Source organism: Phocoena sinus, chromosome 14, assembly GCF_008692025.1.
Source record: "Phocoena sinus isolate mPhoSin1 chromosome 14, mPhoSin1.pri, whole genome shotgun sequence".
In the NCBI taxonomy this organism is placed as follows: Eukaryota; Metazoa; Chordata; class Mammalia; order Artiodactyla; family Phocoenidae; genus Phocoena; species Phocoena sinus.
The window spans coordinates 52,462,401-52,485,642 of NC_045776.1; the positions used below are offsets into that span (position 1 = coordinate 52,462,401).

Below are 23,242 nucleotides of genomic sequence, written 5' to 3' on the forward strand. Positions count from 1 at the left end.
CACTTGCTTATTTCTGCTTTTGTTGTCAGATCCAAAAAATCATTACCAAGATCAATGTCAAGGAGATTATCACCTATGTTTTCTTCCAGGAATTTTATGGTTTCAGGTCTTACATTTGAGTCTTTCACCCATTTTGAGCTTATTTTTGTGTATGGTATAAGAGAGTGGTCCAGTTTCATTCTTTTGCATGTGGCTGTCCAGTTTTCTCAATAGCTTTTATTGAAGAGATTGTCCTCTCCCCACTGTATATTCTTGGCTCCTTTATCATAAGTTAGTTGACCAATAATCCATATGCATGGATTTATTTCTGGGTTATATATATTCTGTTTCACTGATCTATGTATCTGTTTTTATGCCACTACCACACTGTATTGATCCCTGTAGCTTTGTAATATAGTTTGAAATCAGGGACTGTGTCTAGCTTTGCTCTTCGTTCTCAAGATTACTTTGGCTATTTGGGGTCTTTCATTGTTCCATACAAATTTTAGGATTGTTTGTTCTATTTCTGTGAAAAATGCCATAGGAATTTTTCTAGGGATTGCATTGGATCTGTAGATTGCTTTGGATAGTATGGACATTTTAACAATATTCTTCCAATCCATGAACACAGAATATCTTTCTATTTATTTGGGTCTTCTTCAGTTTCTTTCATCAGTGTCTTATAGTTTTCAGTGTATAGGTCTTTCACCTCCTTGGGTAAATTTATTCCTAGGTATTTTTTTCCTTTTTGATGCAACTGCAAATGGTATTGTTTCCCTCATTTCTCTTTCTGATCGTTTGTTATAGTGTATGGAAACACAACATATTTTTGTACATTGATTTTTGTGTCCTGCGACTTTACAGAATTCATTTATTAGTTCTAACATTTTTTTTTTTGGTGGAGCCATTAGGGTTTTCTATATATAAAATATCATGTTACCTGCAAATAGTGACAGTTTTACTTCTTCCTTTCTGATTTGGATGCCTTTTTTTTTTTTTTGCCTAATTGCTCTGGTTAGGATTTCCAATACTATGCTGAATAAAAGTGGTGAGAGTGGGCATCCTTGTCTTGTTCCTGATCTTAGAACAAAAGTATTCAGCTTTTCACCATTGAGTATGATGTTAGTTGTGGGCCTGTCACAGACCCTCTATAGAGAGTTTCCCTCTACAGGGAATCCATTTGAGAGTGGTTTTTTTTTATCATAAATGAACACTGAATTTTGTCAAATGCTTTTCTGCATCTATTGAGATGATATATGATTTTTTCCTTTCATTCTGTTAATGTAGTGTATCTCATTGATTGATTTGTGGATGTTAAACCATCCTTATATCCCTGGAATAAATCCCACTTGATCATGGCATATAATTCTTTTACTGTATTGTTGAATTCGGTTTGCTAATATTTTGTTGAGGATTTTTACATCTATAGTTCATCAAGGATATTGGCCTGTAATTTTCTTTTCTTGTAGTGTCCTTGTCTGGCTTTGGTATCAGGGTAATGCTGGCCTCATAAAATGAGTTTGGAAGTGCTTCCTCCTCTTCTATTTTTTGGAAGAGTTTGAGAAGGATTGGTATTAATTTTTCTTTAAACGTTTGGTAGAATTCACTAATGAAGCCATCTGGCCCTGGACTTTTGTTTATTGGGAGGTTTTTGATTACTTATTCAATCTCTTTACTAGTAATTGGTCTGTTCAGATTTTTTTATTTCTTCATGATTCATTTCTTTGTAGATGGTATGTTTCTAGGAATTTATTTCTCATAGGTTGTCCAATTTGTTGGTGTATAATTGTTCATAGTGATCTTTGTATTTCTGTGATACCGGTTACAGTGTCTCCTCTCTCATTTCTGATTGCATATATTTGAGCCCATATTTTTTTCTTGGTAAATCTAGCTAAAAGATGGTCGATTTTGTTTATCTTTCAAATACCAGCTCTATCATTAATCTTTTCTACTATCTTTTTAGTCTCTATTTCATTTATTTCCACTCTGATCTTTATTTCCTTCCTTCAACTAACTTTGGGCTTCATTTGTTCTTTTTCTAGTTCCTTGAGGGGTAAGGTTAGGTTATCTGAGATCTTTTTTTCTTGATATAGGATGTATTGCTATGAACCTCCCTCCTGGAACTGCTTTGCTACATCCCATAAGTCTTGGTATGTTGCATTTTCATTTGTCTCACTATATTTTTTACTTCCTTTTTGAGTTCTTCCTTGACCCACTGGTTGTTCAGCAGCATGTTGTTTAATCTCCTCATATTTGTGATTTTTCCAGTTTTCTTCTTGTGATTGAAGCCATATCAAGCATCTTTTCCAGTCACAATGGTGTGAGGCTAGAAATCAATCTTCTTAAATTTATTGAGACTTTTTTTTGTGGCCTAACATGATATATTCTGGAGAATGTTCCATGTACACTTGAGAAGAATGTGTATTCTGTTGCTTTGGGATGGGATTTTTTCTATCAGTTAGGTCCACCTGATCTAATGTGCCATTTAAGGCCAATGTTTCCTTATTGATTTTTTGGTCTGGATGATCTATTCACTGATGAAAGTGGGGTACTAATACTGTACTGCTGTCTATTTCTCCCTTTAGGTCTGTCGATATTTGCTTTTTTTACTTAGGTGCTCCTATGTTGGGTGCATAAATATTTACAAATGTTATATACTCTTGTTGGATTGATTCCTTTATCACTATGTAATGACCTTCTTTGTCTCTTATTCCAGTCTTTGTTTTAAAGTCTATTATGTCTGATATAAATATAGCTACCCCATCTTTCTTTGGGTTTTCGTTTGCATGGAATATCTTTTTACATCTTCACTTTCAGTCTGTGTGTATCCTTCATCTGAAGTGAGTCTCTTGTAGGCAGCATATAGACGGGTCTTGTATTTTTATCCATTCAGCCATTCTATGTCTTTTGACTGGAGAATGTAGTCCATTTATGTTTAAAATAATTATTAAAAGATGTGTATTACCTGCCATTTTGTTAATTGTTTTCTGGCTGTTTTGTAGTTCCTCTGTTTCTTCTTCTCTTGCTCTCTTCCTTTGTGACTTGATGATTTTCTGTAGTGGTAGGCTTAGATTCCTTTCTATTTATCTTTTATATATCTACTATAGGTTTTTGCATTGTGGTTATCATGAGGCTTACATATAACAATTTATATTAACAGTCTATTTTAATAACAACTTAAGTTTGAATGCATTCTAAAACTCTGTGTTTTTACTCCCTGCCCCCACACCATTTTATGTTTTTGATGTCACAATTTATATCTTTTAATCTTGTGTATCCCTTAACAAATCATTGTAGTTGTAGTTATTTTTATTACTTTTGTCTCTTAACCTTCATACTAGCTTTATAAGTGTTAATCCACTACCTTTACAACATTAGAGTATTCTGAATTTTACTATATATATGTAAAGGTAAATATATTTTGACCTTTACCAGTGAGATTTATACTTTCATATGTTTCCCTGTTTTTAATTAGCACCCTTTCTTTTCAGTGTAAAGAAGCCTCTTTAACATTTCTTGTAAGGCTGGTCTAGTGGTGGTGAACTCCTTTAGGTTTTGCTTGTCTGGAAAACTCTCTCTTTCAATTCTGAAGGATAACTTTGCTGGGTAGAGTATTCTTAACTGGAAGGTTTTTTCTTTGAACACTTTTAATAAAACCATTCCACTCCCTTTTGGCTTGCCAAGTTTCTGCTGAAAAATCAGCTGACAGTCCATAGGGGTTCCCTTGTATGTAACAAGTTATTTTTCTCTTGCTGCTTTTAAGATTCTCTCCTTGTCTTTAACTTCTGACATTTTAATTATAATGTGTCTTGGTGTGGGTATCTTTGGGTTCCTCCTATTTGGAACTCTGGGTTTCCTGGGTTTGGATGTCTGTTTCCTTCCCAAGGTTGGGGAAGTTTTCAGCCATTATTTCTTCAAGAAGTTTCTGCCCCTTTACCCCTCTCTTCTCCTTCTGGGCCCCTATAATGTGAATGTTGGACCACCTCACATTGTCTCATAAGTACCTTAAACTATCTTCACGTTTTTTTCATTCTTTTTTCTTTTTGCTTCCACTGGGTGTGTTCCACTGCCCTGCTTTTGAGCTCACTGATCCTTTCTTCTGCTTCTAGTCTGCTACTGAATCCTACTAGTATATATTTTCCAGTTCAGTTATTGTATTCTTCAGCTCTGTAACTTCTATTTGGTACTTTCTTATATTTTCTGTCTCTTTATTGAAGTCTAACTGTGTTCATCTATTCTTCTCCCGAGTTCAGTGTGAGCATCTTTATAACTATTATTTTGAACTTTTTAATAGGTACATCACTTATCTCCACTAAGGACTTTTTATAAGGTTTTATCTTGTTCTTTCATTCAGAACATATGTATCTTTCTTCATTTTGCTTGACTCTCTGTGTTGTCAAACTAGATAAAACAACCCTCTTTCCCAATCTTGAGGGAGTGGCATCTTGTAGGAATGAACCTTATCTTTCAACACTGCCCTAGCTCTTGCTTGTCCTTCAAACCACTGTGATTGTTCAAGCAGCCTTTTTTATTTTTAGTGGCTCCTAGCATTTGAGTGTGCCAAGACCTGTCAGTGCCCCAAAGGGGAGGATCTCAGTCAGCAACTAGAGTCTTGCTGATTAGAAACTAGACCTTCAGGCAGCAGCTTTTAAAGTATGCAAATATTTATAGTCTTGTGGGACTGAAAGGTATGTCCCACTGGCCACCAGAACTGGGTGACCTAGAAGTGTCTCCTGCACAGTTGTTGCAAAAATCAGGGTGCCAGACAAGTGTACAACCTCCATCCTGGGAGCTACCTGCACCCTGTCACGAGGCAGAGGGAGGTCACAAAGATGGCATCCACCAGCCTTTGTCCCTGGAGGGCACCTCAGTAGGTCCCTAGATGAGCCAAACCAGAAGCCTACCCCTCTTGCTGAAGCTCCAGGACAAGCAAATAGGCCTCTTTCACAGAAATACTGGGGGTATGATTCAGTTTGCTGTCTGCACAGTCCCCTGGGGATAGCAGCTGGCCAAGAATGATTTGTTTGTTATAGTCTCATGGGACCCAGGAATGCAAGCTCACTGGCCACTAGAGCCAGGAGATCAAGGGGTGTTCCCTGCGTGGCAGCTGCAAAAAACTGGGCATCAGACGTGTGTAAAAGCTCCCCTTGGGGTGATACTGGTGCTGTGGAGCACAGCAGAGGGAGAGCACAAAGATAGTGCCTGCCCTTCAAGGTCTCCCACCAACTTTCAAAATAAAGACTTTATGAGATAGAATTACATAATATTCACAAGGTTGTATAGTTTAGAACTATCTAATATTTTAGAACATGTTCATCACCCCTAAAAGAAACCCATACCTATTACCATTCACCCCCATTTCCTCCTTCACCCACCACAAACTTTCAAATCTAGTTCTGATGAAGAAAACTAAGATGCTATGTCCTGAAGAGGGTCATGTATTTAATGAAGTTTTACATAAGTACCTTTTGAAATGAAAAAAAGAATCTCCAAATGCCTCTTAGGCTTATGAGCTTAGAAGGAGGCAGGGAAACTATATCCCTACATTATCTAGCACAGCATCTGGCCCATAGTAAATGCTCAATAAATACACGTGGAATTGAATGCTTGGCCACCTGAATTATCCGTGCATGGAACTCTATGAAAAAGACACAACACTGGTGCCATATGTTAAATAACAACTGACTGACAATATTATAAGGTAATGACCTAGGTCTTTTAGTCTAATATTTATTGAGTACTTCCTCTACATTAGGCACATTTATTAACTTATTTAAGTCCTCACAACAACCCCATTAAGAAGATATTATTATTTCCCTGAGGTTAATAGCTTGCCCAGCTAGTAAATGGCAGAACCAGGACTGGAAGCCGATTACCGAGCCTACATTCAGATCCCTTATACTCATCACCTCTTGCCCTTTAATAAGATATAAGCTCAGTGGCTCTCTCTTAAATCCCCTCTGCTGCTTACCTGTCTCCCTGTCTTTTTCGCAAATGAAGTTATTGATGTCCTCACATTGGAAGTCGTTCCACTGCCCAGCATAAATCAGCCCAGCACAGTCTTCTCCAGGCCCATGGCCATGACCCCAATTATCTGGCTGTCCAGCTTTCCAATTTCTTTTAAGAAAACAGAAATCAGATATTATCTGCAAAGCCACAGAGAAGTTTTCTTTACCCAAGAGCAGCAGAGAAATGTAAAAAACAAAACCAAGGCCTGTCATTTGTCCGGGAATGAAAATGCACTGTTTAAAAAGCTGTGCACACTCGGGTTCAGAATAAGCAGCTGTTTTGCAGAGCGCTGTGTTATGCAGCATCTCCCTGCAGGCTTGTTATCATTGCCACAGAGCAATCAGCTCACTGAGCTGCTTCATAACATTGCTGAGAGAGTAAATCTGTCTCCAACACAGTTAGATGAATGACAGCTTTCTAACGTGCACTGGAATGCTGACTGCTGGGCATGTGGGTGTATATCTGTGTGTGAATGTATATGCATTCTGAGGACCACACACACACACGCACACACACACATTCTTGGAAGAACCCAGAGGGATCCTCGTACGTTCTGATATCTTGTCTCTAACAAGTCAGAGTCAGGCAGAGAGAGCGAAAGACGCTTGATATACACTTACAAGAACCTACAATTATAAACACTTGGTTATGGTTTTCTGGCTAAGTTGTAGATAGTTAATTGCTATAGAAAGAAATAGTAATTTATTCTTACTGAAGATGACTTATACATCTCACTGCCGTTTTGGGGAGAGAGATTAAAGTCTTTAAAACAAGTTTTCTTTAGGATGAGCTCATTTGGGGCTTAACTTGCATGCTGCTGCTCAAAGCACCCCTTTGCCAACGTTTGCTGTCCCTGACTCTATTTCCAAGCAATAAATTAGATGTGCTTCCAAGACTCAAAACTTGAAAGACTACGTTTTCTCTGAGAACCAGGTCTTTGCACAGAAGCTTGTGGTTACCTCCTAAGAGGACAAGCTTGCCTCGTGCGGAGGGTCCGAAAAAACATCTGCAGCAGGAAGTGCTTCCCATAAACGATGACTCATTACCCAACCAGCATCATCTAATAATAACTCACTCTGGTCCATGCTTCATGTTCGTATCAGAGTGGCTGCGGCTTTGGCCGCTAGAGAGAAATCTTCCACTGTACAGACCCTGATAGCAGGAGAAAGTTCTACAGCAAAGAAACACTTCTCACTACTAAGATTTTCCTTTTCTGAGGCCAGGCTCTTACCAGGGTCACCTGGGGACAGAGCCCATGTTGTCCTGCTTCTTTCGACAAGACCAGCAAAAATCAGGGCGATGGGAAAGGAGAGTTGAAATTTACAGTTAAAGGATGTAACAAGGTAGCATGGACTCCCCCAAGCCAACTGTATATTTTGGGATATTTTATAAAATGAAATGAACTCACTTAAATAAATCTAGTGATGAAGAGATAATTTAGATGAAACCATCAACTGATGAGAGTAAATGTGGGACGATACTCAGGTGGAAGTCAGAAATAGTCATTCGTTAACTCATTCATTCGACAGATATTCACAGAGCACCAACTATGTGCCAGGGATAAATAATGCTAGCTGATGGCAACACGGCACTGTGGAGAATAGAGTCCCAGCCCTCTCAGAAATTATATCACAGGCAAGAAACAAATGAGGTAAAACCCTCAGACTGTCACAGTGATGCCAGAAAGAGATGAAGTTGGAAGGAAACTTTCAGGCAAGCTTTTTTGTGTGTGTGTTTCCACCTTGAAGGACCCTCCCGGAAATGACAACAATGCCCGGGCACTTTGATGTCGTTGGTGTACACGTTGTTCATTTCTGTAGTTATACGAGGGGGTTCCCTTCCAATTTTGTTTATCAAATTTGAGATTGTGATTCTCGATGCATACTGACAGGACATTTAATATTCTTTATCTCCCAGTTAGTTGGGAATAAATAGGAATAATAAATAGGAATATTTATATAATAAATATAATAGGATTTATTATAATATTATTTATTATATAATAAATAATAAATAGGAATAATAATAAATAAATAGGAATTCTGATAGAAGATCTGTTTAATATTTTCCCCTTGTATTTCCTTGCCCTTTTGAGTAGACAAAAGGGATTTACAGATGAGACAAAAAGAGAACTGCTTGATAAGAAAGGAGATTGTCTTTATCACCATCCTCCATTCGTTTTTTTCCAGGTCACTGGAATTCTTCACATGCAGTGCTTAAAGCAATCCTTCAGGACTAAAGGTAGAAGGTGGCTGTGAGTGGAGTGACTCAGGTGGGACCAGCATGGATGTGCGGTGGAGTAGCCTGAAGCCAGGCTGCAGGAGGAATTTGTCTCAAAGACTAAGTCTCACAGCATCTCTTTGGAAAAGCTAAAATCACATGGAATGATTTGTGGCAAATCCCCCCAGTCTGCATGTTTGTAATAGAGCAGAACGTGTCAGATAAATAGAATGTATATATTTTGGAGAAGAATTTCAGCTTAAATGTTTCCTAAACCTCATTCATAGGTAGATTCTGGAAAGAAGAATGGCTGAAACCTGGGCGCCAGATCCTTGAATGCCACATTATAACATACATGTCAGAGAAGTGGTTGGGTAGCAAGGTGTGTATGTACTTGGACACTGTATTTTGAGTACACTGGGGACAATGGAAGCATCGGGACTCCCTCTTCCAGGGAGCTGGAATCATTGCAAGCACCTCAGCCAGTGGGTGTGAAACACCCCCCAGGATTCTGGGTTTATACTAATGGAGGTAGAGCACAAACTCTCAATTTTGGGAACAGCCCCTTCCAACCCTCACAACTTAGTATTTCTCATCAACCACAAGATTGACTGAGCCTTCGTGGCCAAGAAACTTCTGCTGGTAAGAGCCTGGCCTCAAAACAGGAAAATCTTAGTAGTAAGAAGTGTTTCTTTGCTGTAGAATTTTCTCCTGCTATAGAGGTCTGAACAGTGGAAGATTTCTCTCTAGTGGCCAAAGCCAGTGCCACTGATACAAACATGAGGCATGACTAGAGCGAGTGAGTATTGAAGTAGATGATGCCAAAGGTTCCCTTCTGGTCCTTACCATTCTATGGTTCTATATTCTAAAAATGTAGTATATAATATTACGTGTAGCCATCTGTGTGGACAGAAGGGCAGCCCATGTTTTGTCTTTGCAGTGCAGAGATGAAAGCTGTTACTCGTAACTTGACAGCATGCTCCCGTTAAATGATATCCTGTGCAGGGGACCAAGAAATGGACAAGAGGAAGAGAGGAGCTTCAAGTGTGTTTTGGGAGACTCTCAGGAAGCACAGCATATCTCTGGTGATCTAAGGTGGGCAACTGCAAGGAGGGTGGGCAGGAAAGGCCTTCAAAGGCTCCCTTACATTTCTGCTTTGAGCAAGTGGGCAGTCTCCATCCCATGTGTGTTTGGCTGCCCCGTGCCTACCAGGCAGTCTCCATTGACAGTGATGACCTTTGCCAAATGACACACCGGCATTTATTCCATCAAGAGTAGAAAGACCAGCTTTGACATGCTCCTGATTTCACTGGTCTTCTCCCTGGTTTGTCTGTTTTCTATTTCATTGCTTTCCAGTCATTATTATTTCCTTGCTTTTGCTTGCTTTGGGATTAATTTGCATTTCTTCTTCTACCCTCATAAAGTAGAAGCTTAGGTCATTAATTTTCAACTTTAAAATATTTTTCTAATATAAGCATTTTAAATTTATAAATGCCCCTCTATATACTGTTTTAGCTTCATCTCACAGATTTTGGTATGTTATGTTTTCTTTGTCTTTGAAACATTTGCAAATTTCCTTTGTGATTTCTCCTTTGCCCCATGGGTTATTTAGAAGTGTGTCTTTAATTTCCAAATATTTGGTGATTTTACAGATATCTTTTTGTTATTGATTTCTAATTCAATTTTGTTTTGGTGAGAGAACATACACTACATAATTCCAGCGCTTTTAAACTTATGGAGACTTGTTTGATGACCCAGCCCATAGTTGATCTTGGTGAACATATCATACGCATTTGAAAAGAATGTGTATTTGTAGTTGTTGGGTGAAAAGTCCCATAAATATCAATGAAGTCAAGTTAGTTGATAGTGTCTGCTATATCCCTCTTGGTTTTTCTATCTCTTCAATACTTGTTCTATTAATTACTGAGAGGAGAGCATTGAAACCTCCTTTGAAGCCCCGCTCTTCACTGTATCCACGTTTAGGGTCAGAGTGTCTGTCTTCTTGATTGTGACAGGGTCCTGGAAATCAGACTGTTTTTACGTGAGTAGAAGAACAGTACCTCTCACTCGTATTGTGCCCCAAACTCCAGAAAAGATCCTCCAAACCAGCACAGAGGCTGGGTCATGGTGGACACTCCAGGATAATTCACTGAATGTTATCATGGGACTGTGGGCCAGTGGATCCCAATGTCCAGTCAGAGGACTGGTGCTGGGCAAGAATGAAGTTCTCACAGGTCTGTGGTGAAAAGAGAAAAATGAGGACAACTCTGTGTGTATGTGTGATGGCCAACTGTCTTTTCTTGGTTTTATTCTTGTTGTTTTTGTGCTGAGATTTGTTGATAGGTGATTTTTTTTTTTTTTTGCCTGTGCTGTGTAGCATGTGGGATCCTAGTTCCCTGACCAGGGATCGAAGCCGTGCCCCCCTGCACTGGAAGTGTGGAGTCTTAACCACTGGACCACCAGGGAAGTCACCGTTGATAGGTGATTTTTAAAACCCACGTCCTTAGTTGGGCAACTAAAATCTTGGCAACATGAGTCAGCCCTCCAGTCTTTCTCTTGGAATTGTATTGGTGTGTGGACCCAACGCATTTGGAAACCTGTCCTGGGGACCATCCTGAGACATCACAGATTGCTTCTCATGCCATCCTTTTCCCTAATCGTCATAAGATTTAGTGAGTCAGGTCGTATGTTTCATGGGAAATAAACCTCCATTCAAGTCCACGTGTGCCCTAAGCTTCTGGCATCCAATCCACATCACCGTAGCTTTTTGTCTGTTTATTCCAGCACTGTCTTTCTCAGCCAGCTCTCAGTATAAAAATGGAGTGGGGGCAAGAGGCAGAGGAGAGAACCTTTTATCCTTTGTGTGTTTCCTCTTTAACAGTCCCCTCAGCAGCCTGAAATAATTTCACAAGGGGTGTGTGTGCGCGTGTTGGAGAAAAAGGATAAGAGTAAAGTAGGGAGACTGACTTCTTCTGTAGCCTGCACAAAGTACGGGGAGGTGCCAGGTCCAGAAACCACTGTGGGTGGCAGGGGAAAGGGAAGTGGATGGACCAGGCTTGGAGGCCACAGAAGCAAAGAGAAGGAGGGTACAGGTGAGTCTGAGTCGATGGAGAGGTACTTGGGGAGCTGTATCGTGTTGGGAGACCCCTGAGAGCCTAGAGCCCCATCCCCAGGCCACGGCAGGGAACATTCTTCTTGTCTTCACAAACCTGTCGTGTGTGTGGCATCTTCCTCAGGACATGGTATAATCCATAACTGCTAGGAAGTGTTATCCTGCGATTAGTGACTAGTATGAAAATGATGACAGTGATGACAATAGGAGTAATAATTCTTGAGCACTTCCCATGGGCGCAATGTCCTCAATGCTTGATGTATATTATCTCATTTAATTTTCACAATACTGACATCGGTCCTTCTGGAATCTTCATTTCTAGATGAGGGCATGGAGATTCCACAGTTGAGTAACTTGCACAAGGTCACGAGCTGTTGAGTGCTGAGTCCGGACCTGGAACCCACACCTTATTGACTCTAGGGCAGGTACTCTCTCCCCTCGCTACACTAGCTCTTTTTCTAGTTTGTACTGTGTTTATTATTCTATGTCAAGTTAAATTAGCCTTCAGCTATTGAGGCCTCATAATATGTCTGCCTAATTTATTCTTGCTTTTAAAATGTGATCCCAAGGACAAAGTGAGAGAATGGCATGGACATATATACCCTACCAAACGTAAAGTAGGTAGCTAGTGGGAAGCAGCCGCATAGCATAGGGAGATCAGCTCGGTGCTTTGTGACCACCTAGAGGGGTGGGATAGGGAGGGTGGGAGGGAGACGCAAGAGGGAGGGGATATGGGGATGTATGTATATGTATAGGTGATTCACTTTGTTATACAGCAGAAACTACACACCATTGTAAAGCAATTATACTCCAGTAAAGATGTTAAAAAAAAAAAAAATGTGATCCTAGGGTTTTTTACATGTCTATGTGTTCCTTTGGGTGGAAAACTAGAAGCAGTGTCTGGGCTGTGGCTGGGAACAGAGCTCCCAGGAAGGTGTCTGGGGATGTGAGCCTTCTCAGGTCCCAGGTACCAATTCTGGCGCTCTCCTCCCAAATCACATAATTCCTGCTGGAGCCTGGGAGAGACGAGGAAACTTCCACTTTGGGAGAGCTGGCATAGGCCGTACTGTTCTGTTCCCTCTCAATCCATTCCATGTGGGCCAATCCAGTTTTTGCTTATAGGAGGGCTTCAGATTGAATTTCTTAGTGAGTCTAACCCAGACCTTTTTCGTATTTATGGTTGTGAGAAAAGTGGAGGGGACTGAGGTTTTTTTTTTTTTTTTTTTCCAGCTCCCCACTGACTCCCTTAAAAAAAAATGATCCTGGCACTCTAGACTGTCAGTCACAAATTTCTCTTTCCCTTAGTAGTCTCTGCCTCCCGTGACCCCCCCTCCCACTGGTCCGATTTTAGGTGACAACTCTCACAACTGTTTTGACTCTCCTGAAGCATGTCTCTGCTGTGCTGGATGCCCTCCTCGGGCTGGCCGTCAAATTCCCGAGTGCCAGGGTGTGGTGTGGCTTCGTCTCCCCAAGGACAGGTGCGCAGGGAGCAGACAGGATGTCTGCTGAGCCAGGAGGCAGATATCCATTTGCCCTGGGGGCAGTCTGGGGCAGTTCGGAGCAGACCTAAAATCTTCAAACGTTCCACCTTGAAGTTTGGTCGTTCTTTTAAAAGAAATGGCCTTCGCCAGCCCCCACCCAGAACTCCCTTGTGGTAGGATGAACCTAGCTATGGACCCAAAATTTCCAGTGTGCGCTCCAGCACAGCACTTATGATGGGCTGCAGGAGCAAAAACATACATTGTCGGGACTTCCCTGGTGGTCCAGTGGTAAACAGTCTGCCTGCCAATGCAGGGGACACAGGTTCGATCCCTGGTCAGGGAACTAAGATCCCACATGCCAAGGAGCAACTAAGCCCGTGCGCCACAACTACTGAGCTCGCACACCTCAGCTAGAGAGCCCGCATGCCGCAACTATGGAGCCCATGTGTTCTGGAGCCCATGCACCACAACTAGAGAGAGAAAAGAAACCTGCACGCCACAACTAGAGAGAAGCCTGCGCCACACAACAAAGAGCCTGCGTGCCACAATGAAAGATCCCGAGAACCTGCATACCGCAACTACAGCCCGCAGCCAAAATAAAAAATAAACATATACTGTCTTTCTCTAAGTACGGTTTCTAAACACTCCCCCCAAACCCCCCACAATGGTAAGATCATAGACCCAGTACCTGGCTATGCGACCCCACCTCGGGGGTCAGGTCCATTCTAGGCTGATCATTTCCACCTCTCCCATGGGGGTGATAAGGGTCACATGGAATGAGGTCTAGGGTTGTGCTGAAAACTGAATTCCCATATTTACACACCTGTGTTCACAGCAGCATTATTCACAGTAGCCAAAAGTTGGAAGCAACCCACATGTCCATCCATGGATGAATGGATAAACAAACTGTGGTCCATCCATACAATAGAGTATTAGTGAGCCTTAAAGAGGAAAGAAATTCTGACACGTGCTACAGCATGGATGAACCATGAAGACATTATGCTCAGTCAAATAAGCCAGTTACAAAAGGACAAATACTGAATGATTCCACATACACGAGTGACTTAAAGGAGTCAAATTCATAGAGACAGAAAGTAGAAGGGTAGGTATTACAGGCTGGGGGGAATAGAGAGTTATTATTTAACGCGGACAGGGTTTCAGTTTGGGAAGATGAAAAAATTCTGCAGATGGATGGTGGTGAAGTTTACACAACAATGTAAATGTAGTTGACGCTGGAATCTACACTTAAAAATGGTTTAAATGGTAATTGTTATGTTATATATATTTTACCACAATTTTTAAGTAAAAGGTTTTTTAAAAAAATAAAATAAATGGCCTTATTCTGGTTTCCACCTATATCCTCTAATCATGCTTTTCACGTGGAGGATTTAAAAGTATAAAGAAGCCTGTCTGTCTACCCCCATGCACAGACATGTACAGGAACTCTATCTGGCCCCTCCATCCCTTCTAACCCCTGTTCCCTGTCCTTGACCTCTACTGCTCCAGCCCCGAAGCCCGTGATGCTGTCTTGGACCTGAAATACCCTCGCTTTCTCCTCTCCTGGTGCCAAGGATGCTGTGGCTCCTCCATGCTCGGGACATGGTCCTGAAGCCGAGATGCCCACATGCCTGCTTGAACCTCTGCGGGGCCTGCCTTCTCTGTCTCCAGCAAAGGAAAGGTGGGTTTTTATAAATTCCGCTCCATTTGGTACAGTGTGTGTCGCATATTTTCACATCCATTAGAGGCAAAGCAGGAGTAGGATAAAGAGGTGAAATTTAAATGGGCACAAGTTAGTCCTCTTCAGACCATGGGGTAGGATTAGGGCAGGAGTGGGCACGGGGGTCGGATGAGGCTCATAGAGATGTCTGTGCCCCTAGGAGCTCCGAGAAGGTTCTGTGAAGTGCTTCCCTTCTCTGTTGCTGCCTTTATAGAACTCAGGTCACATCGGACTTAGAGAGACTCTTCAAGCCTGCAGGACACGGTCATCCCACAAACGCCTTCATTTGTGGTGTACTTGAACTTTCTGTGTGTAGGACAGTCATCAACCTGTAGTTCATCCCCACACTCTGGCCAGAAGCACAGAGGGGGTCAGGGCGTCGATGGCGTCATCCTGAAGGGAGTGCCTGGCTCTCACCAGAAACATGGCTGGTGAGCTCGGACCATGCTGGGGAGCCTGGGGCTTCTTTGGCCTTCACGGCAGCATTTAAAGAGCACGCTCGGCCACAAGTGCCATCCTGGGTGGTTTTATGAGTCTGGTGGTTTATTTTGTTTGTTGTTTTGTTTGTTTTTGTAGAAATGAAAAAAAATTCACTCCATGAAAAGAAAAAAGAAAACCCCTATTTTTACAGCATATTGATTCTCAACCATAATTTCCCTACATGGAAATAAACATGCAGCTGGTACCTGGAGCCTCAGTTTGAGGAACGTGTAGGACACAAGGTCGTTCAGGAAGAAACTGTAGGAAGTCAGTCTGGCAAGAGGTGAAAACATAGACCAGTGAGAGCCTGACCAGCAATCTGGAAGTTTCTGAGACTCACTTATACTCTAGAGATGTCCCATCCAGCCACTTCCATTCGTTTTCCTGCTCTGAGTCTGTGAGGCCGATCCAGTAGTTCTCTTTCCCTACCATCTGCTTTTTGATCCATTGCTGAAAAATAAATCAGAAACGGTACATTACTATTTCTTGAACAGATGTTTGGGGGACTTTCCCCTCAATGTTTAGAAAAGAAGGACACTTTATAAGAGGATGTTTATCAGACTTTAACAGAGAAGCATAATGAGATTTGAATAAGATAAAGCTGTCTCAAAAAAAAGGATGTTTGTCAGAATTTGTACACTGCTTTTGCTGTCCTCTTGTTACTGCACTTGTTTTGCACTGTTTTGGGGGCTTTGGCGTTTTGTCCTCTTATAAGCTTATAAGCAATATTTAAGTGATGCTCTTTCTCCCTTAAAGTATCCAGACCACTTGATGAATCCCACCAGGCTCCACCCCCTTCCACCACCCCTCCCTCCCATGTTCAAACAACAGTAACAGCCACGGCAATATTGAGCGCTTCCTCTGGGCCAGGTCCCACGTCCAACGTGTCACATACAATGTGTCTTTGAGCCATTACAACCACCAACCTAAGACAGATGACAAGTGGCTGAGCTGGGATCAGGCCCAGGTGTGTGTGTTCTGAAGCCCAGGTACCTGACTACTGTCTTATGGATGCTCCTTCCCAGTCAATTACTGCAGAAGCATCTGTTTTTGGGGTCATGTCTGCCAGAGACACTTAAGGAAAAGGAAGGAGGCCACTGGGGCAGTGTGGCATTAAAGAAAGAGCATTGGTACTGTTGCTAGTTGGACCTCAGTTTCAATCTCAGCTCTGCATTTACTTGTCTCATCATGTATTAATCATTTAAACTTTGCGGGGCCTCAGTTTTCTTATCTGTTAGATGGGGGTAACATTACACGTAAGCTCTAGGGATGTGGTGAGGTTTCTAAGAGAAAATGCCTCATACAGTGCCTGGCACACAGTAGGGGCCTAGTGAGTGGTCACCATTGTTATCATGTATGGGCTCTGCCCCAGGGCCTCCTCTGCTCTTCCTGACTGTGCCGAGGCCACACGTCTGGTCTCTTGCATCCCTCCCCACCCCTGCGGTGCTTAGGCCTCTCTGCCTCTCTCTCCACAGGGGCCTGGTGCCGGCCTGCCAGGCTTACGGCTCTTTCAATGGCCACCGGTAAAAGCCACACACCTCCAGGCTTGATAAAGCAAGACCTTCCAGGTGGAAGCATAAGGACCTAATTCCCATGCCATGAATGCTTCTTGTCACTGGATAAATAGCTCAAATCTCCATAATGCAGCCTTCTGTGTTTACGTGACTATGAATTCTTGATATCTTTGAATCCTCAGTAAGCACGTACTTTCCAGGTGTCACGATCCTTAAATTACAGTTTTCCCCAACTATAAGTATGCTGCAAACATACCTGTTCCTCTCTTGTGTTTATGAAAATGAGATGTGAAGACTTGTCTTCACAGGAAAGTTTTGCATCCTCAAAAATTTCTTTTTCAACCGAAAAATAGTAGCATTTGTCTGTGAAGTTCTTCCAGTGAGGCGGGCAGCCTAGGAATGCAAAGTTTAAAAGTATTGATTAAAACACACACACACACACACACACACAGAGAGAGAGAGAGAGAGAAAGCACTATGCCTTTCCTCAGCTGCGTTTAAGAGGCACAGCTATGGCCCTGCTTCCCCACGTCCATGTGCCAAGCCAGTGACTGACGTTTGGGGACATGCTGGGAGCAAAGACTAGTCCAGGAAAGTGGCCTGCAGAATACACAGTAGTTAAAACTACATAATCTGGAAAATATCTACCCTGAGCCTTTGTTCCTCTGTGTCTGGATTCGTCTTTACAATGACAGAAATAACAGACACAGCAACAAAAAGCACAGGCACAGATGTTCAATGTCAGTCTGGAATCACGTGGAACCTGTAAACAAGTGGCTAGGAGAGCCCAGAACTAGAACTAGGCTCATGGAACAAACATGACTGAGCTGGACTGAAGGAAACCAAGTGGAATCGGGTGTGGGTCAAAGGTTGCAGACCCAACACTCAGGGTTTGACCAAAGGTTTCACTATCAAAGGACGAGAAGGCGCCATAACATCTTCTCAAAAAGAAATACGATCTGGCTTCAGGAACAGAAAGTTCCATCTGCACGTTAACCACGGGTCATCCATCCCCAGGTGAAGGGCATAAAATGAGGACAGGGACGGGTCCAGGGTGGCCAGCCTCGGACTTTCCTGAAGGAAATGTTTGGGACCAGTTTGTCCCCGAGGATCCGACTCAGCTAATTATAAACAAGTGCTGGAGGGCCTGGTGCTGTTTAGAGAGAAACACAAGTGCCTGAGCACCACTGCCTGGCACGGGGCCGTGGGAGCAGCGGGGGCGGAGGCCACCCTGTGCAATGCCTTCACTGCCAATAAAATGCAGTGTGGGGGGCACACATGGGGGGGCACCCATCCCCAGGTACGCGGGGCTCAGACTTACCGTTGGCCTCGGGTGCTGCAGTTGGCTCGCTCTGCAGGGCCAGGGGCACCGCCGCCCCTGATGGGCCCGGGGGACCGGGGGGGCCCTTGGGACCCGGCATGCCCGGCACACCAGGCAAGCCCGGCAGACCCCTTGGCCCGGGCACCCCAGGCTCCCCCACGGTGCCCTGCAGTCCCTGGAAGCCAGGGGGGCCCTGGGGGCCTGGGAGTCCGTCCTTGCCTGGTGGGCCAGGGGGGCCTGGGTCCCCACTGGGGCCCTGAGGGCCGGGCTTCCCGGGGGACCCGCGGGAGCCTTTGGGGCCCTGCAGGCCTTTGGAGCCTTTGCCGCCACGCTCTCCAGGGGGGCCGACCGGCCCGATCGGGCCCCTCTCACCGGCCGGGCCGGGAGGGCCAGGCTCCCCCTTCTCTCCTTTCTGTCCCTTGTTGCCAGTGGGACCCGGGGGTCCCTGCTGTCCTCTGTCACCTTTCGGACCCCTGGGGCCAGGAGGACCTAAAAGAAAAAAAAAAGACAAAAGGCATAAAAGTGAAATCCAGGACGCCTCTGGTCATCTGGGACCATTTTGTCACCAGCAGGAAGGCTGTGTGGGTTGAGATCATGTGCGGGTTGAGATCGGGATGCCCTTCCCTCTTATTTCCTCCTCTTTCCACCGATGTGATGGATATTTATGAACTACCTGTTATATGACAAGCACCATGTAAGGTGGGGGAGAAGGGGTTTAGAATTAGACCAAAAAGATGCCATCGAGCATTGCGGGCCCTATCCTGTAATTCCTGCACCACACCGCCCCGGCCTCTCCTCTCTGCTCCTCCACTGACGCTCCTGTCCCCTTCAGCGGTGCTGCAGGCACACTGCTGTCCTCAGGGCTCAGCCTCACCGTGGACCAGCGTGCAGGGACGGGCGGTCTCCATGAGAAGTGCTCTCGGGGCCAGAGCTAAGGAGGATCAGTTTCATTTTTTCCAGAGAGTCTAATGATGCAAATAGGGAAGGTGGACTAGAGAAAAAAAGAGGTGGACCATCTAATTGGCAAGGGAGAAAAAAAGACACCACTTTCCACCAAAGGAGGAAAAAGCAGTTCCCCCTAAAAAAGGTTGGGAGAAGAAGGCAAATACCTGTTCATCCCTTCTTGTTCCAAAAGCAAGTTCACATAACATGGGATTGTTTTGTTTTCTCTGAGTTCTCAGGGGTAGGTAAGGTAACAGGGATGTCACACAAATACATCACAACAAGGATTTGTATAGAAAATGACAGTGTGAGGTACTTTCACATACATTATGTCACCTGACCTTCGTCTATGACAGAGAATTCCCACAGCACATCTGAGGACACGCAGGACCACAGACACCAAGCTCTTTGTTCAAGGTTACTTAGTGACTCAGGACAGATCTACCCAGGGGAGTAAGACACGGACAGTCACCGTCTGGGAGAGGAGCTGGGACAGGAATTCAGGGCTTCTTGTGTTGAAATGGATGCATCGTGGAGGGCACTGTGCTCAAATATTCTGCTGCCCAGAATCTTAGAGTTTGAGATCTCACTATTCTTCGTGAACAAGTGTAAGAGCTTCACACCCATGCTTTGGACAGAAGCAGACAGCCTTTGAGGCTGGAAGGGCGCAGGTGCGGGGGAAAGGCTGGGTTGGTGGGACTCTGCACTCCCACAGTTTTTCCTATTCCCCTGCACCAGCACACCCCACCGGCTGGTCGGGATGGAACAGTGAAGCAGCCTTTCCCACCTCAGTAGGGGGAATCTCTGCACCCTCCCATCCCAGGCCCTAATGGACATCACTGTGCCCACATACGATCCATGGCCAAGTCCAGCCTGCCATCTCTGCCGCCCCTTAGCAGGAGCCTAGGTCCTGGACTCAGCTTTCCTTACTTGAGGCTACCCATGACGTGCCCCTGGACTTACTGGCAGGACCCTCTACGGAGCTGTAAGCGAGTTTATGCCAATGGCTAGCACTGGCTTCAGTGCGTTCTTTCTAGGGTTATCTACCCCATAAGTGGGAGGCTTTGGGATGAAGCACCCTCTCCCTGAGCCCATTTCATTGACTCCTCTCCACCCGCTCCTGTTGACTCCTCTCTCATCAGCTCCCCTGGGCTCTGGGTCCTTATCTCCATCTCATAGTCGGATGGTCTATCTTCTCTGGGATGTCCCGCCAGCACCCCCAACCTGGTGTGTCTACACTGACCTTGTCATCCCTGCTGTTCATGTCCTCCTCCCGCCATCCCTTATCCCACTGCATCATCACAACCATCTCATCACCATCCTAGTGTGAGTCTTCTCTCTCTTCCTCTCTCCCTCCTGCCCCTCTCTGTCTTTCTGGTAGATTTTCACAGTTACCTCTTAACTGCTCTTCCTACCTCTGATTCCTCTCCATTCATCCCACTCTGCATCTTTCGCCTTCTTTACACATAACTCTGGTCTCCACCTGCTCCAGAATATTCAGCCCCTTCTCGATCACCTGATGTCAAGGCTTTCATGACCTGGTCTCACATGTATTTATTCCATCCTCCCCTGCACTTATGCAAATTTCTTCTCTTAGAATTTTCTCTGCCCATATCCATCTGGAGAATTCCTGTTCACCCACCATGTAATCCTCCCAGGTCACTCCAGATGGAAGTTTTTCCTCTTTTATGATTTTTTAGTCCTTGTTTATTCCTCGAGGATCCTTCCCCATCTAGCAGCTAGATTATAGGCCATACTCATTATCCAGCAAGTGTTTATCAAATCAATGGGCATCACAGCCCAGTGCACTAATGCCAACCTTATGGGCCCCAGCAGAGACCAAAAGGGAGAGATTTTGGGGGAACGGTGTCCTGCCTGGTGTCCCTCACCTCATTCCAAGAAGTACAGCTCCACTCAATCTACACATCAGGTTTACCCTGGCTGCCAGTATGGAATCACCATGGGGAGATGTCTTTCCTGACTCTACTCACACTTCAGAATTGATCTAGTGGTCTTTTATCCACAATCTGGATAAACAGATTTTCTTTTTCTGTTTAACTTGATGAGGCTTATTAAACAGCCAAACCACTTAGTAAAGACATGGAGGGTGGGTTTTCATTGCCAGATCAGTCTCCTTTAAAAAAATAACTTAGAGGCTTCCCTGGTGGCACAGTGGTTAAGAATCCGCCTGCCAATGCAGGGGACACGGGTTCGATCCCTGGTCTGGGAAGATCCCACATGCCGCAGAGCAAATAAGCCTGTGCGCCACAACTACTGAGCCTGAGCTCTAGAGGCTGTGCACCACAACTACTGAAGCCTACGTGTCGTAACTACTGAAGCCCGTGCACCCTAGAGCCCATGCGTCGCAACTACTGAGCCCACATGCTGCAACTACTGAAGCCTGCATGCCTAGAGCCCATGCTCCACAACAGGAGAAGCCACCGCAATGAGAAGCCCGTGTACCACAACAAAGAGTAGCCCTTGCTCACCGCAACTAAAGAAAGCCCACGCACAGCAGCGAAGACCCAACGCAGCCAAAAATAAATTTTAAAAAATAATAAAAATTTAAAAAAATAAAAAGGGCTCTCACTCATAAAAAAAATAACTTAGTTCCTTTGTGTAGTTGAGAAATAGTGTCTTACAGATTATTAGCGGGTAAGGTGGCATGTGTGTTCCTCCACAACAGATGTAGCATTATGGAAGATTCTAGTGGAACAATACTGACAATAGGCCAAAACGAACAAACAAAAATCTAATTTATTTAGAATAAGGGCAAAAATAAAAGTAACTTTTTTTTTTCCCCTCAGCTACTACTTTTTTGTTTATGTTCTATGTTTAGCCTTAAGAAATCCAAATAATGAGGAAGGTCTGTTGGGAAATTCAAGTGCTTTAGAAATTCTTTATCCTTATCCTCTTCGTGGATTTACCAATAATCAGTGTTTCTTGATCACTCACATCTGGGGTTGGTGCTATACTTGCAAGTTACGGGAAATGAGTTCACTTGCAGCCGTGAAATAGTGCCCATTCCGGGGCCTGTCTCCCTGTTCTGAATGTTCTGACAGACCCATGTGACAGGGACTTGTATTTGTTCCAGAACACCCTCCTCTGGTTTCCAACAGAATTCCAAAGACTTACAACTCTCTCTTTGCCTCCTCACATGAATCCAAGACCTCCCTTACCTGGGGTGACAGCTTTTCGTGAATCTTATTTCTTTCTGGGGTCAGGTAGTTTATCGTATTCAGCTGTTTCCCTCTGAACCGAAGTTGTGCTTGAATGGCCCTACCTTCTCCACATAGAATCGTGGCTTATTTTAAGAACAGCATAAAAACACGGATCCCACAGTCAACACAAAATACCAACAGATGCTAATTTCCAAATCTTGAGAAGGAAGGGAATAAGACACTGGGAGAAGATGCAAGATTTTGCCTTTGATAAAGTCTAAAATCCTACTTGTGATGGATTTCCTAGCTGGATTAGCATAAAAACTGAAATTTTCATACGAAGCACTAACTACATCCATCATAAATAGGTTATCTGTCTCTCTCTTTAAGATAAAGTTTTATATTCATGGCTGTGGATAAACTCCTAGCAAGCATTCTATTATCAACGCATGTCTTCATCCCCAGCTGCCCCATCCGCAGAGCTAGAGCAGGAGGCTGGCGCTCCGCCTACAGATGCTGGGCTATGTGAAAACGTATTCTGTGTGTCCCATACCCAGGGGATTCATTCATTCATATACTTGGCTCATTAAGACGGTACTTTGCTCCTTAAGACATAGATATTTGCTAATCATTTCTTTTTAAAAATCACTAAGAGGGCTTCCCTAGTGGCGCAGTGGTTGAAAGTCCGCCTGCCGATGCAGGGGACACGGGTTTGTGCCCCGGTCCAGGAAGATCCCACATGCCCGTGAGCGGCTGGGCCCGTGAGCCATGGCCGCTGAGCCTGAGCGTCCGGAGCCTGTGCTCCGCAACGGGAGAGGCCACAACAGTGAGAGGCCTGTGTACTGCAAAAAAATAATAATAATAATAAATAAATAAATAAAAATCACTAAGAAAAAGAGCTAAAACCATTTCAGAAGTCAGCACTGGATCCCCCTACAAAGCCGATCGTTAATGCCATGAGTATATCTTCCTCTAGGCCCTGGGATGCTGGTATGGTTTTGGCATCTAGATGATCCCAGGCTTTTAGGTATTACTTGAATCTTTTATTAGGCAGCTATTGAAGTGAAAATAAAATATAAGCCAGCCATAGTGCCTTAAAACTGAGAACACTAAGATAAATGATGAGGGAGGTATTTATGAGCTCATGTGATAACAATTTGAATTCAGACTCAAGAAAATGTAACACTACATGTGAGGCAGACATGATGTCTCATACAGAAGAGCAAACTGGAGATTTGCTTCCAAGGCCAAGTGGGTGGCTGGCCTGGGATTCTGAAATGCCAGGATACCCATGTTGCTGATAAAGC

The 23,242-nt window shown here is 43.9% G+C and overlaps 1 protein-coding gene and 1 long non-coding RNA gene across 2 annotated transcripts in view; one reads left to right on the forward strand and one right to left on the reverse strand.

The window, feature by feature from the left end:
- The window catches only part of COLEC12 (collectin subfamily member 12), a 196,783-nt gene that overhangs the window by 3,110 nt on the left and 170,431 nt on the right, over positions 1 to 23,242 (reverse strand). The window contains exons 6-9 of the mRNA XM_032654388.1: positions 17,833 to 18,321; positions 16,769 to 16,905; positions 15,339 to 15,448; positions 5,951 to 6,096 (exon numbers count right to left, since the gene is read on the reverse strand). Of these exons, the coding sequence (XP_032510279.1) occupies positions 5,951 to 6,096; positions 15,339 to 15,448; positions 16,769 to 16,905; positions 17,833 to 18,321 (882 nt within the window). The remainder of the gene's footprint in view (positions 1 to 5,950; positions 6,097 to 15,338; positions 15,449 to 16,768; positions 16,906 to 17,832; positions 18,322 to 23,242) is intronic.
- LOC116765141 lies at positions 11,595 to 14,479 on the forward strand. The gene is made up of 2 exons (XR_004353153.1): positions 11,595 to 11,745; positions 14,308 to 14,479. It is a non-coding gene; the product is annotated as an uncharacterized LOC116765141 (long non-coding RNA).